The sequence below is a fragment of the Myripristis murdjan genome, chromosome 21 (genome assembly GCF_902150065.1).
Source record: "Myripristis murdjan chromosome 21, fMyrMur1.1, whole genome shotgun sequence".
Lineage (NCBI taxonomy): Eukaryota > Metazoa > Chordata > Actinopteri > Holocentriformes > Holocentridae > Myripristis > Myripristis murdjan.
The window spans coordinates 14989104-15006258 of NC_044000.1; the positions used below are offsets into that span (position 1 = coordinate 14989104).

Here is a 17155-nt window from a genome sequence, read left to right on the forward strand (position 1 = left end):
ATGGGCAGGCAAGCAGACGCTACCGTCTGTCTGGTGCTCTACCCATCTCTCAGAACAACTAACACCTCTACACACCCTCCCTTGTGGACTGCTGGGGAAAGGATACAGGCATCTAATATCCAGGAAACCAGTTCCATACTGTTCAGTCTACGAGTAGAAGTGAATAAGTGCACCATAGAAATATGAAGTGTAGAAAAGGAGACCACAGAGAATATATACTGGCTGAGCTGTTGAACAATATGCAGAAATGATATTAAAGTTATAGATCCAGTTCCTAATGGAGGTAAAGATGGGCTGTAGGCACAACACTGTGGCATGACTGCCAAAATAAAAAAGTACTTCTTGAGCCATAATATCTGTTTCTGTTGAATGTGACAACCGATGATATAAATGTACAGCCTCTGGAGGGGATCTGAGGTTCCTGCATACTGTTAGATACTGATTTGAAAAAGTACAGGACATATTCCACTAACCCTGTCTCTGAGACGGGAGCAGATGTCCTGCTGGTGCTGGCGGTCTCTGTGGAGTTCCAGCTCCTCCTGGTGGGCTTGCCTCGCCTCCTCCAGAGTGACCAGGGCTCTGGCCAGCAGCTCCTCGTGGTCCCGCTGCCAGCTGTGGGCCACCACTCTCAGCTGTGCCTGGGTGAAGCGCTGCCAGTCCCACATACGTTCATGCTCAATCTGGAAGAGTAAGATCGACAGTGAGGTCATTGCCTGCCTGTGGTATAACACAAACACATTACTGATTCTCTTAATTTTTCTGTTTTCATACTTGCTTTTGTTAACATCATGATAAACATCAAGCAAAAATAGCCGACTACACCAATTTTTTAAAAAAATGGTTATGAAGAACACATTGTTTTCAAGCCAGAGTCAGGTGCTATGGCCCATATGGCAAACCCTGTACTGTTACATATAGGATTGTGCCATACTGATGGCATGCAAACAGAACTCCATCAAGACCCCAACATGAAATATTGCATATGGTAATGGCAGTAGGACCAAAGTTTATAGGGAAACAGTCTGTGTCAGATCTGGCTCAGGATGTATTGCTGCATAAAATGGACTTTCTCTCCTGGCTGTGAAATGTCCTGAAGGAAAACAGTTCCGTTCTGTGCAAGGGCTGCCTGTAGCTATTCATCATTGTGTCAGAGCTCACAGAGGCAGCATCACTTGGCTGCTTCATTGGAACGGAGGGAATGATATTCATCTATGGGCTAATAGCGGCTAACTGACGGTGGGAAGGCATTAGACGGCTGACTGGTTTTATTGAAAATGAGTGAGCTGACAGACCTGCCAAAAGAATAGAAGTGCCAGAGGCAGCCGAGCAAATCCTGTTTGTTATTGTGCAACTTTAAAACTTGAGGAAGACCCATCTCTTGTTTTTCACTTACTCTGTCACCCTCTCCTTCACTACCTTTGCCATTTTTGTCCTAAAATCTGAAGCATGACACAAAATGTGTGCATGTGTGTATGCATGCATGCATGCTGGCGCATGATATGCACGTTTGTTTGTGGAAGTGTCCACTGCAGTCTCTGCGCAGAGCACAAAGAGTGTATGAGAGCAGAAAAGCACTCTTAAAGTGCCATGACACTATTAGTTCAGCTGCTGCATCCACATTCCCCCTGCATAGTGCTGTCTCTAAGAGGAGTGAGCCATAGAATGGGAGAGAATAAAAATGTCTTTATGGACCATGTCAAAAAAGGTTAACGCTATGAATTACTTCATCTATTTCCACTGAACATTATAAGGGCATTACTATCAAATCCTTGTGGCAGTCAATTGGCCTCCCACATCTTGTTGTGATGAGCTCATCAACAAGATCATCACAGACAATAATGAGCCTCATCCAGCAGGGGGCGTACTCCACTATTATAGGGTAGAGGATAGCACCATCTGAAAGTGATCATCAGAAGTTGACTCTACTGTAAATCATCAACACGAATACAGACAGATATCATGTGGTATTTTGTTGAGACAGTGCAGTGTCACTCGAGTTCATGATTTGACATGCTAGTGTAAGAAATTATCACAACTGTCTTATATTCTAATGGCTAGGGAATCAGAGGACAAAATAAGGTCAGACATTGTCATCATCCAGTCAAACCCAAACCATCAGTTTCTCCCTGCTCTTCTTTTCCTGGAATATTTTGTGGCAAGGTCAAAGAGAGAAACTGAAATGACAGTTTCACAAAAGCAATTTTTATAGGGAGCACAATGTCAAACTCCTAAAAGGGCTCTCTCTCTCAAACTATTCTTGCGGCCATGCTTTTGAAATGTCTGCATTGAATTAAAAGTCTGCACAATCAAAGCAGCAGAGCAGCCTTTTAAGCATTTCAGTGTATTTTTTCTCTTTGTTCCTTTGGACCTACAAAAATAGGAAAACGCTCAAAACAATGGGCAATGTTGGCAACTGAGAACACAGGAGTAGATTTATCACCAAGGCTTTGAGCTGTTACACTGGACAAACCCATTAACTGTGGCAATATGTCTCCCCCACTATCCAGCTAGGAAACAGCACTGCTGCATCTTGCATTGGAATTTGAGGAAGACTGACAACAGCAGCAGAAAATGATGCCATCATCCCTAAATGATTGAATGTGGATTGAATTGGATGCCAATTGAGCAAAAAAAAAAATGTTAAAGCTCACACATAGCAGCTTCCAGTTCTCTAAATGAAAATCCAGCAAAAAAGAAGCATGGGGTTAAGACATACTGACTCCATAGAAAATATTAATAATATGACTTCTATAATTCATGTTCTAACTATTAGAATTTACAATAGACCCTCATGTATGAGCAAATGGGAATTATGTCTACCAGAGCCCATACAAGGGACATATCTGCCCAAAGCATGTGGCTGCCAAACACTGGCAGGATTCATTTTTCATTTTGTCATATCATGTCTTTTTCACACTGTCTAATGGAGCAGTTGGAATATTAACAGGCACAGAATATGCTGTTTACTGGTGGATTACATGTGACTGTGTGCATCTGTAGCTGTTACTGTATACTGGCAAAGTCAGAACTTATTGACATAATTTAGATTTCACTCACTCTAAAACTACAAAGTTAAATTATAAACAGAATTTACCTATGCAAAAAAAAAAAAAAAAAAAAAAAAAAAAAACACTCCAGGAAATCAAAACTCTTTGATGTATATTGACATCAGAACTCAATTTAAGCACTTTTTAAATGGGGTTTCGGCAATCCCATCTACGATTCAGACAGCACGCAAGCCAGCTTAATTATGACTAATAGCTGAATTAGGTGGAGTCAGCACTCCATTGACTCTGGGTCTATTTATGGGAGAGTGAAGAGTGTAGAAAAAAGTGTTGGGAAACACAGCTCTCCTTCTTGCAGCCTCCTGAGGCTGAACGACCATCGCTCTAAATGCAGCACCCAGCTGGAACTGATATGAGGACAGGTCCCTGGGTGTTGGTGTGGAAAGGGAGGAGGTGTGGAGGGAGAGAGGGGAGGGGGTGGGGGTTGCTGGCGGTTGTCATGGCAATGCAAGGCAGTGGCGTGAGGGAGTTGTCCACAGCGGGTGACATGGCACATCCTGCAGCCTGTTGAGCGGATCATTGCCCAAGCTCATCTGTCTGCTTTGTTCATGCCACTGAGTTACATTGACCAGGGAGTCTGGGACTCACACTGCATGGGTGCTACAGACTGAGAAAGAGAACTTGCACTCAGAGTGGTGAATGTGTGTATGCCTACTTGAAAATATGCTTGTTTATGTACTTTCAGTAGGCCTATGTCTACTGTAACATCATTTGTAGTCTACTCTATACCCTCTAATTTCATTTTACACACATCATCAAACTTTGACAAACTACTGACCAGCTCCTGTCTGTTTTTTTCAGGGAAGAGTCTTTGCAGCATATCCATGTACAGGGCTCTGCTGTTGGGCATGTCATGAGTGTACTGACCCACTGTCAGCTGGAAGCGTAGGTGGTCATCTGCACACCAGCCACAGAACCTGTGCAGATTGAACAGACATCCAACCAAGAGCATAAATAATCATTGCCATAAAGTAAAACAAGTGATACTATCAATGTGTGAGATTGAATTCCTTCACTTAGACATCAAGCATTGTTTGAGTGAACATAGTGACAAAATGCACCATGGTGTATAGAAACCATTTGAAAATAAGCGTCAAAGTATGACTAAATGATGAAATACTGGCGTTATTAAATTCCTGTTGCATGTGACTGTACTTGTTCAACAGCTTGCTTCCCTGGGGATAGAAATCACTGTGCCACTATGCTGCTGATGTCATGCTGAGTTTTTCATCTTTCATCCTTATCTACGCTGCTCTCTCAAGCAAAATGGATGTCTGTACATACGATTAGAACCCTCTTTTGATTGAGATTCAGCAAGACAGTGAAGGGATTGTCATTACTCTCTTCTTTCATATTAGCTGCAGAAATCGCAACATTTTTTTTTCATTTGATGTATAATCAATTGGAAAGGAAAAAGAAGCAAGATTGCAATCAGTTGTGGAACTTCATTAGTCTTCAGGCCTACCTATCCAATCCTTGCAGGCATTCTCGGAGGCAATGGAGCCTGTTCTGGTACTTTTCTGACAGGGAGTGGAAGGTCTGGACCAAGGAGTCTTTCAGTTCTGGGTAGGGGCACTCTGCATCCAACACATCCTCAGGAATTTGCTCCATGTTTACCAGATTGTCTGAAGTACTATTAAGATAATCCTGCACAGTACAATATGGTTGGATTTGAAATGTATAGCATGGAGGTCTAGCCTGTTTATCTACTGAGGCAGAAAGCTATCTTGAACTAGCCCAGAGAAACTTACCTCCAAGCCTTTAGCTGTGATCTCTTCCTCCAAGGCCAGGTATTCTGCATGAAGTTTCTTGATGATGTCATCCTGCTGGTCTTTCACAAAGTTTACCTAATGATTACAAAGTAAAACAGTAAAAAAAAAAAAATAGTCTTGGAGAAATCACATGGTTTGACCTAATGCTGCCCAGAAAAAAAAAAACAAAAAACAAAAGAGCAGATTTAAACAGTTAGATTAGACATGAACCAAAATACTGTGAACAAAAGTTCGACATCTTGTCCTTACTATCAAGAAATACTAAGATTTCTTGTCATATCCATTATGCTTCAGGAAGGGATCTCTGATGAAATTCCAAGTATGTAATCAAGATGGGAACTGTGTAGGAGTACACCAAAAAGAAACAGCAAACTACCCTATTCCACCTTCACACTGCTCATTTCCCACAAATCTATATCAAAAGCCCACAGTCTATGGTTGATCTCCTATCTCCCTGTACTCTCAGTTACCTGGAATCAGAAACATGTATCATTAGTGTGATTCACCAGTAGCAAGTATTTGTTCCCTCTTTACTTCCCCAGATCTTCAGAAAGAGAAATCCAGACACCGATGCTAAGTGAATAATTAGTTCTGTTTCTCTGCAGTATTCACAAAAGTGAAATAAAGATTCAAAGCGATGCTAGCAGAAGGTGGTCTTAGCCATACAAATGAAAGAGTCATATTTACATTTTTACAGACCTTATCATTACCAGTGTTTAGTGATCAACTGAGAAGAATATGATTTAACAAAAGTAGATTCTCATTCTTTCAGTCACTGCCCAGAGTTTATGACCATAGGCGAGGGCTGTAGCAAAAAACAACCAGTAAATCAAGCTCTCTCTTTACCGTCACGTTCCAATACAAATCTTAACATACTGCTGTAACTGTCATTGTGACATTTTTTCTTCCCCTCTCATGAATAAGAACTGAACTCTTGCATTTGAGGCTCAGTCCCCACCTAAATGAAACTGGCTACTTTTATCCAAGAGTGAAAGAGGTACTCATCCTCATCCTGAGCACGTACAATCGGCTATTAAACTGTTTAACTGCTCCAGTGCACATCAGAAATCATATTCTGAAGATGACATCATCTGCAAACAGCACAGATACCGTCCTAATGTCATCAAAATTGACATTCTCCAGAGCTCTGCTATACTTTCATATTAATCCATGAATGTCACAAAGAGAAGAGGGGATATGACACCCTTGTGTGACACCTACCCTGACCTAGCATAATTCAATACCAACACTGTAAACACAGAGTGAAGAGGGACTAAATAGCTTGCAGCAGTGACGCTGGTGCCCCATACTCCTACAGTGTCTCCCATTGGATCCTTTGGAGAGCATGTTGGGAGGTTTTTTCCAAATCCACAAATCACATGTAGGAAGGATTCGCGAAACTCTCTTGACCCCTGAAATTATCTGTGAGAAGGCCAAGAGTTGGTCCTCTGTCCCACAACCAAACAAAATCTGCATTGTTCCTCTTGTATCTCAGGCTTGTGCATCAGCCAGACTCTCTTTTCTGACTGGAATACATTGCATCAAAGAAGCCCTGACTTCTTTGTTACCGTATTCACATGATCTGAAGAAAACCTAAGGGCTAAAATATGTTCGTGTTTTGTGCTCTTCAGAAAACTAGTGGAATCTAAGTCATCCATCCTTTTGATTGTTGATTAATGTACGTGCCGACTTCATTCTTCTATAAGAATCCTATAAGAAATGGAATTCACTTTTTTGGTCCAACATTCCCCTTAAGATATCTGTTGCTCAAGAGGAGTCCTTGTCTAATCTAGTCTCTTCGCCAACGTCTTGGCTAGTTTTATCCAAGGAAACTGAGCTGTGTGGTTCTTCAGTCAAACGGGGATCCCCGCGCCTGTTTGCTGATTAAGAGGCACTGTTTCTGTAATTGACATAATACGGAGGAGATGATCATGACACAAAAACAACACTGATAGCCTTCAGTATTTCCGGACTGGGGATACAAACTGCAGATAGGAGTGGCAGAAATGAGGACGCTCGGCAGGGTGATGGGTCTCACTCTGCCTGACAGAAAGGAGCCTGGAGTCAAGCCACGACTCCTCGGCCTGCAGAGGATTCAGTTGAAGTATATGGGACACAGTGAACTGAGTGACCCAGGACACGATGTAGGGACTACATCCCCCAGCTAGCTAGGGAGCACCTTGGGATCCCATAGGAATGGCTGGACAAAGTTAATTGGGAAAAGAATGTCTGAGCTGCTTTGCTTTCATGTGTCACCATTATTGCCACCATAACCATGACCCAGATAAGTGAAAAGAAAATAAATGCATGGATGGTTGGATGGAAGGAAGAAAGTACTTCAGTTTAAAGAGACATTAACACAGATTCATTTAAAGCACTCATACAAGTCAGCAAAGAATGAAGCTGTAATTAAATATATCATGATATGAAATCCCATGATTTCTACTTTCAGAATGTCTTTAATGGTGACCTCGGGCATACATAAAAAAAAAATTCTACCAATGAAACCTCAACCAATTTTTGAACAATTTTGCCCCTCTACTTATCCCATCAAATAAAACTGTCTTTCTCCCCTTAACTGACTTCCTGCTGATTTACACTTCTGGATGGTCTTACCCCCACGTCATGTCCCGTCCCAACATCCAGTTATTACAAGAAATACATAAAATCAAAGACATAAGAGTGCCATTCCATGGTGACCATAAGAGCTTTGATCTGAAAAAGGTATCTCTGATTTGTTGTGACTGAAAGACAAAGAGCAAAACAAAGGCAGATACAGAGGTAAAAGGAAAAGTAGCGAGGGAGAGGCAAAGGGGATCTGCATTATTGTGGCCATGCACACAGATGATGGGAGCTGAATAGGCCAGTGTGGCCAGCCTGAAAAAGTTGGGAGAGGGGGGCATGGGAAAAACAAGGATGAGTGCGCCACGCTGGGGAGGCAAAATGGCTGGCAGACAGTTCACCCCTCTCAGTATGGTCTGCTTTCAAACATGTCCCCCCTGCCTGATCCTTAATCTCACCATTCATTTCTTGAGCATGAAAAAAAAGCTTCTGGGAGTCAAAGGCAGAATTAACTTAAGAGTGGTGACTTAGGAACTGCAGATTTCTAACAAACAGCAGATCCATGAAGAGTGAATACAGCCCTGTGAGCAAGCAGAGACCTTTGTGTGAGCAAGCAGGAGTGTGATTTATTTCAACTCTCTGTTGGATCTGCAGAATTGGCTCTATTATTTTGGTACCTGTAGAGAGTGAGCACAGCAAAGATTCATGGCAGAGAGCTTGGAGTCTATTGAAGGGATAAAATACTGCCAAATGGTTCACTAGGAGGCAAGGATATAAGTTGCAAGCTGTATGTGGTAAACAAAGGCCCAAATATTCCCCTTTTCAGTGAAGACACTGCAAAAATCTATATCAATCTATTTTCAGTCAACAACAGCTCATGTTGATGTGACCCTGTAATAACATTTGAAACCCTGCTGTCCTTTTAGAAATTAAGCTCATTTAAGGAAATCATCCTTGCAGAAGTTACCATGTCTCCAACGGTAGACGTACAGACATACAGAAAGGTCTTTACTTCATGTCACACAGTTACCTGTTGTAGCACTTGGTCACAGTTTGATGGATGTGCAATAAGCTGCTGGTGTTGTGCTTCACCCAGTCTGAAGCACAGGTCATCCCTGAGCTGATGAACAGGCTCCACTGTGGCAAGCCTAAACGCTTCTCGCTCCCTCTCCAAGAACAGGTCTAATCATCAACACACACACACACACACACACACACACACACACACACACCTTAGCATGGTACTCAGTGGAGACTGATGTTGGTGGTAGTGATATACTGTACAGATACAATTTAAATTGTGCACAATACAAAACTGCCAAGGGTCAATTCAAGTGCAGACCATTTAGACTCAACTCACACAAAAAATGGAATAAGCACAAAATTTGATGCTTAAGTCATGTTTCTCATCCCATCCGCCTCACTGATATATTGCCTTGTCGGTCGAGTATATAGACCCTTCACTTCAATAAACCATTAGTTTTGTACAGTGCATCTCTAAGTACTTGGGGTGTAGCCTACCATAATCTTGAAGTGAGAAGATAGCCGTGTCTGTTCTACTGTTTGGCCTCATCTGCCTTATAAAATCATGCAGGTCAGTCTTGCTCTTTTCCCTGTGGCAAGGAATAAGAGAAAAGTGCATCATATATTACTACATTCCCCCATATTCTTGCATTCATACACACTTGATGAATGTAAATAGAAGAAGTGTAACCATAGAAACAAACTTGCCTGTCTCCCATATTGCACTGTGCCTTATGGCAGTTTATCTGGCTATATGTGTATAAAGTATTGGCAGCAGTAGCACATCTTTATGACTAGGCTCATTACTAAAGCTCACGGTTGTGTACACCATTAACCTTGGGTGGCTCAGACACAGTCATTATGCAGCCAACATGCTGCACCCCAGAGCAAGCGCTGCCCTTCTCACTTCACAACGCATGACACCGTTGGGGCCCTAGTCCCACGCCTGTGCCTCAGCACGCTGAAGAAAAAGTGTAACACTTCCTCTAACCTCCCTCTGTTTCTCTCCCTTTCCTACTCTTATTCAATGTCATTGTTGTAAGAAAACCATCTTAAATCACCTATCTCTAGTTTTCAGAGGCTTATTTTCTCTCTTTTTGGTTTTTTCTTCTCCTTTTTTGTCCTCTTTTTGCCCTCCCATCCAGCCTAGGCAGGAAACTGCCTAGGCTGAATGGGACTTAAGTGGGATGGTTGTGTTGTGTAATTGCAGATTCAGAAAACAGCAGTGGATGATAGGGGGGAGCAATAGGGGCCTCTTACTCAGCTTTTGCCAGCCTGAGGTACTCTCTGCTCCACACCTGTCTGTGCTGCCGGAGTATGGCACTCTCCTTGGTCGCCTTGGCCACACACAGCGTCCTCTGCACCTATTAAACAAGGGTTAGTGCCGAGCATGAATAAACACTTTCCCCAGAACTGAGGCTGGCCTGAAAAACTGAACAAAACCTATTTCTGTGTAGCTAGGAACTCCTGTGGTCTCCCTGTGTGATATGCATTTTGTTTGCATTATTATGTATTTAGCCAAGACAATTTTTTCACCACGTAGAAAATACAGTTTATCTCTGAAGTGCTGTGCTGTGCTCATTACCTTGACCATTTTAAAAATATAAGGGGATATGGCATAGTGAAGTAAGGGGAAGTAAAACATGGTATTGAGGGTTAATGAGATAGGATGGTTTATCCTGAAGCATATGTAGGTCATGTTCTTATCTTATAGTCAAGGGTAAATAGTTCGCTCCCACTTTGCACATCTGGGAGAAAATTTTATTCAAAGATTTGATTCAGTCATTATATGCGACTGTGTCTTTGAAAGACTGACTTTGAGAGGCTCATCATAATCTCAGGGAATTCATGTGAAACAGTATCACTGTTACAAAATTTGAGAGTAATATAAACACTAGCAAATTAAAATAATCAAGTAGAGCATACAAGACACTCACAAAGCATGCTATAGCAGGCGAAGGAGAGGGGGTGGAAGTCAATCTATTCTCTTTTGTTTGCCTTTTTCATCATGAAAGAACAAGACCCTCCTTCCCAGCTCTCTGTCTTATTGCAGCGCTTCATTATCCTCTATCAGTGTTTTTTTACACAGGCCACTGGCTCAGATAATTGTACAATAAAAAAAATCTCACCTAAGTATACAACAATTATACAGTGAAGAATCACCGACAGGATGATACGGGATGTTTTAATAGCATGCTTTCACGTTTTTTCTGATGTGGAACAGGACAAAGTGTTGTAGAAATAACACGTATGAAGCATGGAGTGTTTTACCATACATGAATAACAACTAATCCGGTGAAAAATGCAGTAATACGTAGTTTCAAAACCTTTGAAGGAAATAGCTAATGCACCTGTGATTTATGTTGAAGGCTCAGCATTGAATGACTTTAACGCAGCTCTGGATAACCACAAATATCAATGAATGCACCTCCAAGTCCCCTAATTCAGTTACATACACATCTTCCCTTTTACAGTGCTATTAACTGAAGTATCTCATCAATAAGAAACATTTTAAGGCTGAAGATGCTGCCACCCCTTCCTTGAGAGCAAGTGTGATCCCATGCCTGTGGCGACTCATGGCCATTTATTTACCCTCTGTCACCACTGGGAGATGCACAGAAAGCTTGCCTTTCAGCAAGGCGGCTGAGTGCGAACATAGCCTGTCTTATCTAGTCAATGCAGAGAGCTGGATTGGAACCAGCCATGGGCAACTGTAATGAGATACTAAAAAGCTCCTGCCACAGTTTACCAATTAAAACACCGCAGGTCTAACAGCCTAATCTCCATTGCTTGTAGCGCTAACTTCTTGCTCAGCACAGATTCAGAGAAGCAGGAGACTATGAACTTCAAACAGTTTTATGGTCAAACCCAAGGCACACTAATGAATATTCATGAAACTGCCACTGCTTTGCTTTATGGTGGTGATATCCCTGTTCTGTTTAATGTTTTTGGACAAATCATGAGAGTTACGCAATAGACTGTGTGTTTTATGTGGAAAGAAGTCCTTTCATAGAATGTGTGGGGTGTGTGTGTGTGTGTGTGTGTGAGTGAGAGAAAAAGTGAGGAGGAGAGGGAGACAAAGAGGAAGAACTGGTGTTATGCTGTTTTATCGTTTCACACCCTTTATATCAAGGGTCATTATCAGGCTAAGCACTTCCCCAAGATAAACAGGTAATGCTGGGTAATTTTGCTCTCTCTGGAAAAAACACCTTTATCATAGTGTTAGTGTGCATTCTGCTCCATCTACTGCTTAATCACCATATTATAAAATGTGAAAACAATTGCTGATGTGATAATTACATTGTTACTACAAGCACAGGCACAACACTGATGATGACCAGATCTACCTTCTGTCCGATGAGATCAGATTCTTGACGCTTGGCTTCAACGATGGCTTGTAGTCTTTCATATTCAGCCGATTTGTACTTTGAGCTGCCAACACCATCTTTTATCCGCAATGTCAGTTTTTCTGCATGGATGGAGGCAAATGATACGGTTGAATTAGGATCACTGAAATTGTTGAGATTCTCATCACTTCTGATGTCTGAGGTATAGTCTTGATGCTGACTGCAGCAAAAAAAGAGGCCAAGACGGAGAAATAGCACATGTTAGGTCTTAATGGAGTGTATGGAGAATTCAGTGGAGGAGTTTCAGCATGGGGGAGTTAGAGGAGAGAAACAGAAGGCAAACCAGCTATGTCAGACAGTTTGTTGAGTAGTTCAGCTGTGACTCAAGGAGACAGGTGAATAAACACAAGCAAGACTGCCTCTGACAACAGCATCAAAGTCTTGACAGTACTTTGAGAATTCAGCATCTCATATCACTGAGACTTCAGGTCAAATCTGCTCAAAAGAGCAACAGGCCACGAGGCCATTAAATCACAAGTCAGCAATAGTTCAGATCCAGTTACCCACAGACTTACCTATATCCTCTGGTCTATAGTGAGTGTTGAAGCCACGCATTTCCCTTCCGTTCATCCTTGCAAGGCTGTTGATGTAAATGAATATGTGCATTTTGCATTATATGCAAAAAAAAATGTCTGTGTGTGTATATCAAAAAGAGTGCAAAGTTTGTACAAAGTTTGATAAAAACGCCAACATCTCTTCACAGTTTCCTTGCTTTCGTGACCTCATATAGATAACACGAAACCAAAGGGTGTAAAAATAAACTATCATCATTACAGGAGGTCTCCAAAAAAAGTGAATTTTACTGTCAAGGTCTGCATGACATTGCAAAAATATTGTCCAAAATTCTTAGAGTCTCTGCAGGTTTTTGTGTCTGTGAAGAACAGTAGGAGACAGATGGTGCACCCAGTGTGATCAGATATGCTGGAACATCTCTGGGGTCCATTTCATTTGGCTGTTGAATACGATTATGTCTCTTTAAACGTATAATGTGAATTGAAGAGTCTGACCTGGTTTACTAGCTCTTAAGGAATTAATCCTTTATTTACCCATTCTTGTTGCCATTCTGTGTAAAATGACATTGAATACAGAAGCAGCCTTCCCCACAAATCTGCCATCATAATGCACTTTAATGTGGTAATCAACTTCATATGCTGGATATAAAAGAGGGAGTTGGGGCCAAAGCCACTGGGAATTATAATTACATTTTCTTTCATGTACATGATTGCCTCTTTCGATACTCCAACCACCATACCATACCATATTAATTGTGTCTTTTGGCTTGAGGTTGACAATTCTGGCCACATAGGCATGTCTCAGTTCAGATGCTTGGCGTGAAATATGCAGGAAAGGCTTGATATTTCATCTAAGAGTGAGATGAGAATTGACACCCTGCTCGGGACCCACTGGATATAATTTCTATTTCTCCCTCACGTCACCAGCGAGCATTAATGCTTTTGTGCATCACAGCACAAGATGATATTTTTGTCATAATAAGACCAAATGGCATCCTATAGTTAGGATTCAGAAGGTTAGAGCAGGTGAACTTTAGTTGCTGATTTTTTCTCAATTGAGGAGGACATACAGACCATGGGGATGCATACTCAAAGCTATTTTTTCTATGGCAGGCTAGGTAACACTATTTGGATAGGCCAATGCTAATACTCAACAAAGGGTATAAAAGAGCACTCAAACATCCTGCTCAGTGCTATGACTTTGCTGATAATTTACTTAATGCAAAAATCAACTTAAGTACTACTGCAAATAAAAAGTACTTCATTATAAAAGTCCTCAGAGTGAGGGTTACTTTTAAGAAAAGATAACACTGCTAGATTTGGTCTTTCCTATGCAATTCTAAAAAGGATAAGAGGACAAAGTTCAAAGTTTAAACTTAATTATTTATATATATATTCCAAACTAAAGTGACTATTAGTCGGATCCACAATGTGTCATTGTACATTGGTCCACTTTCTGATGCTTACCTACAAAAGTGGCAGTCTGTAATGGATGTGATTAATGCGCAGTCAAGTACAAAAGACCTACTTTAGCAAAATATACTTAAGTAAATGTGAAATGACTCATTTTAAAAGATCCTGAAAAGCCAATTACAGTAAGCGAGCTCATGTTACTTTCACCATTGTGCTCAATTATCAGGTAACAAAAATAATATGTTCAAAGTGTCACTGGCCTATTTGGTGCATCAGACTATGTAACCCTGACCTTAACCTAATTCTAACCTGACCCCATTTTAAACCTAGCTCAACCTGAACCCTGACCTCAGTCCTAACATTAGCCTCTGTGAAAATCTATACTATTTCATACAGTTATTAGTATCACTTGAAACTCAAAAGACTTTCAGTGGCATGTTATAGTTTAGCGTTAGAAGATACATAAAGTGTGACCGCAGGTTACAGTTATATTTATGGGATGGCAAAGCAGGGGTAGAAAACTGCACAGGAAAAGGTAATTCATAAAAAGCAGACCAGCTGTGGAAAGATGTTAGCATTTTATAGAGAGAATCAAGGAGGAGATGTAATTTTATGATCTCGCCTAAGGTTAAAGCTACATTTGAGAGGTCAGACAAAGAGTTATACGGTGTGTCAAAGAAACTGAACTAAAAGTCTAGTAGAGTAGCTGTTACAGCCTCGTTATATACCTAAATGACCAGTAAAATGTGTTCGCTATTCGAGTAAAGTGAGTACTTAACCACGGTATCCTACCTTGTGGTATCCCTCTCCGTATGGTGTATGAAATTTGTAACCAAGGAAACTATCGTCTCCTTTTACCATTGGTTGATTCGACAAAACGAACCTGCAGGAAACGCCCCTTTCTCTCAAGTGGACCAATCAGGAGTGCGCAGTGCTATCCCACAGTACCACTGACGTAATGCACGCTCGTATTGCCTCGGACTGGAGGCAGGGAACAGCGAAGGGTCGTCTTCTTCTCTCCGACTATGGAGGCGAGTTTCACTCTTCCACATGCATGGGACTAAACCGACGGGACTTAACCGATGAAGTTACATGTTCCAATGTGGATCCGAGCCGCATCCCTGGCAGCACCACAATAGTCCTCCCAAGGTACTGAGTTGCTCTTTTTCTCCTTTACTAACTGCGGAATAGCTGAAAAAATAAAGCATCTGTGCGTAAGAGGGAATGGGCAGGGAATTGTTTTCAAAAGTAGCGAGTTCATGGTGAAAAGAAAGTGGCGTGGCTTTTTTTTTTTTTTTTTGCAGTACAAGACACAGTCGCCTTGGGACTGACAACGCAGGGGAAGATTTAATGCTACACTAATCTATCTCTTGTGACCGATACACGGCCAACAACACACACCTTTTGAGAGACCTTCGCTTTCGCTGTCTTCAGTGTCGAGCTCTCAGCTCAGGGCGCCCTCACCGCTGTAATGAAAACTTCCTGGCTACATTGTTTCTACCCACTCCTGTTAACGCTAGTTTTTTCTTTTTGTGCCGGAGAGCCTTACTTTTCCACGATATCGCCTTTGAAAGCGCTTAAGTGACGAGGGAAAAGGCAGGTGAGCTTAGAGTGTGGGAATCTCTGGAATGCGAGGTCGCCGAGGGGCGGAGATCCAGGCTCGTTGCCCGCAAGATAAGCTTACCTTTATTCTCTCGTTTACTTAATCGATACATATCACGCCGTGGTAAATACAATTCATGTGGCATTTTAAGGAGGGGCGTGTCTCTTTTCTGTGAAGTAGAACACCTTTCTAACAGGATAGACCATCCCCTGCTCCCCGGAGGCTGCACAAGAAATAGTCCAAATGCTATGACCTCTTGCATATTGTCTGAGCTGACCTTGTTATGTCTTAAATTACAATCTCACATTTGTTCATCACCATGTCCCGTTTAGGGTTGCAAAATGTGGGTCTAATTTGAAATGCCCAGATCTAGTCTACCTGTGTCACATTCATATCCAAGCTACAGCAGCGCGTTTGATTCTTCATCTCACGTTTCTGTTAATCCATTATTACTGCTTGTCTGTATGCAGTGTCACTTTTTAATCTTTGTGGGAAAATGCCTTTGCCAGCGGGAATGGGCAATCTACCATTTAACCTTAATCCCTCTGTGTCATGGTTAAAACCAAAGCAAGGAAAATGCAAAGTTTGCAAAGGCTTGGTAAAATGGGTATTTAGAAAGTGTTAGTCAAGAGAAGTGTGGTGTGTGGCTCTCCTGTTGCATTGCAGGTGGAAAGGTTGTCCGCCTACCTCCATGATGTGACCATGCTGCAGGATAATTTGATTTCAGCCAATGAAGAGTGGAAGTACATATAGCAAATGAGACCTTGATGTGAACTCTCTCGCTCACACACACACACACACACACACACACACACACACACACACACACACACACACACACACTCATAGGTTACTCTCCTCGTGATTCACATTACTAGACAAGACACACACTCCCACACAGCTGACATCTATTGAGGGAGTTCACTCTGCAGAATGACAATAACAGGATACTCAAGACTCCCAAGACTCAGAATGACCCTCTGTACTGTTATTTTGGAAGATTTTTCTCGCACTGTATAAGCAGTGCCACAAAAAGAGAGGTTTAAGTAAATCAGTCATGGCAGCTAACCAGTATCACTCATGTTCACTCTCTGTTGTGTTGACGTTAGATACAATCAAGTCCTGCACTTTCCATAAACTGTTCTGTATTGGTTATATGGATAATAACTACATAAAGGGAGTATTGTTTGATTGGAGAACAGCCGTCTTGTGTCATAGTCAGCGGAAAAAAAAACTCAAACTCCATGCTTGAGAAAGGCCTTTTTGTATGTTGGTGTGTTTATTTGACCCAGTGTTCATGGTGAATTATGTTTAATAGGAATCGACAACAATTGAATAGTTGAGCGTTTCTTGGAGGATCCCTCCTGCTTGTAATTTCCCCCCCTTAATTCTGTGCCATTGCCAAGACTTGAGCCCTCACGCTGGGTTACATGTCAGCTTTGCTTTCTTTTGCCATGTACACAAGTTTTTTTGCGCCTGTTGAGAGAGGTATAATATTTCCAATCTTCAACTCAGAGCTTGTAAGGCTGCAAAAAAATGGTTATTTATTGTGTTTGTGTGTGCATCTGTATATTTAAGTTGAGTGCTCGAATATATGCCTCTTTCCTCAGCCAGTCAAGAGAAGGTCAGCATCCCTTGTGCACAATTCACTCAGTTCACCATCAGTCAAGTGCTCTTAAATGTGGAGCTTTTACTGAGTGGCTGTCAACTATTTGTGCTTTATTTAGTCTATCTCTCCCCAAGCCCATCGTGTATCATCTGTAAGCTGATGCTTTATTCATAACATGAATTCAGAATT

The 17155-nt window shown here is 41.7% G+C and overlaps 2 protein-coding genes across 5 annotated transcripts in view; one reads left to right on the top strand and one right to left on the bottom strand.

Moving 5' to 3' along the window:
- The window catches only part of LOC115379562 (coiled-coil domain-containing protein 148), a 28408-nt gene extending 13645 nt beyond the window's left edge, over window positions 1–14763 (bottom strand). For 3 of the 4 annotated variants that reach the window (XR_003930257.1, XR_003930256.1, XM_030080272.1), the window contains exons 1-10: window positions 14638–14763; window positions 12345–12409; window positions 11770–11891; window positions 9683–9786; window positions 8921–9012; window positions 8430–8581; window positions 4817–4912; window positions 4531–4712; window positions 3844–3982; window positions 474–680 (exon numbers count right to left, since the gene is read on the bottom strand). Coding sequence is in view for 2 of the 4 variants with exons in the window: in XM_030080272.1 (XP_029936132.1) it covers window positions 474–680; window positions 3844–3982; window positions 4531–4712; window positions 4817–4912; window positions 8430–8581; window positions 8921–9012; window positions 9683–9786; window positions 11770–11891; window positions 12345–12399 (1149 nt within the window). In the remaining 2 variants the exon portion in view is untranslated. The other variant, XM_030080273.1, reaches the window with a different exon arrangement.
- Window positions 14764–14775: 12 nt separating this feature from the next.
- LOC115379560 (plakophilin-4) overlaps window positions 14776–17155 on the top strand; it is an 81948-nt gene continuing 79568 nt past the window's right edge. Inside the window, exon 1 of the mRNA XM_030080269.1 lies at window positions 14776–14903. The gene's annotated coding sequence lies outside the window, so the exon portion shown is untranslated. The remainder of the gene's footprint in view (window positions 14904–17155) is intronic.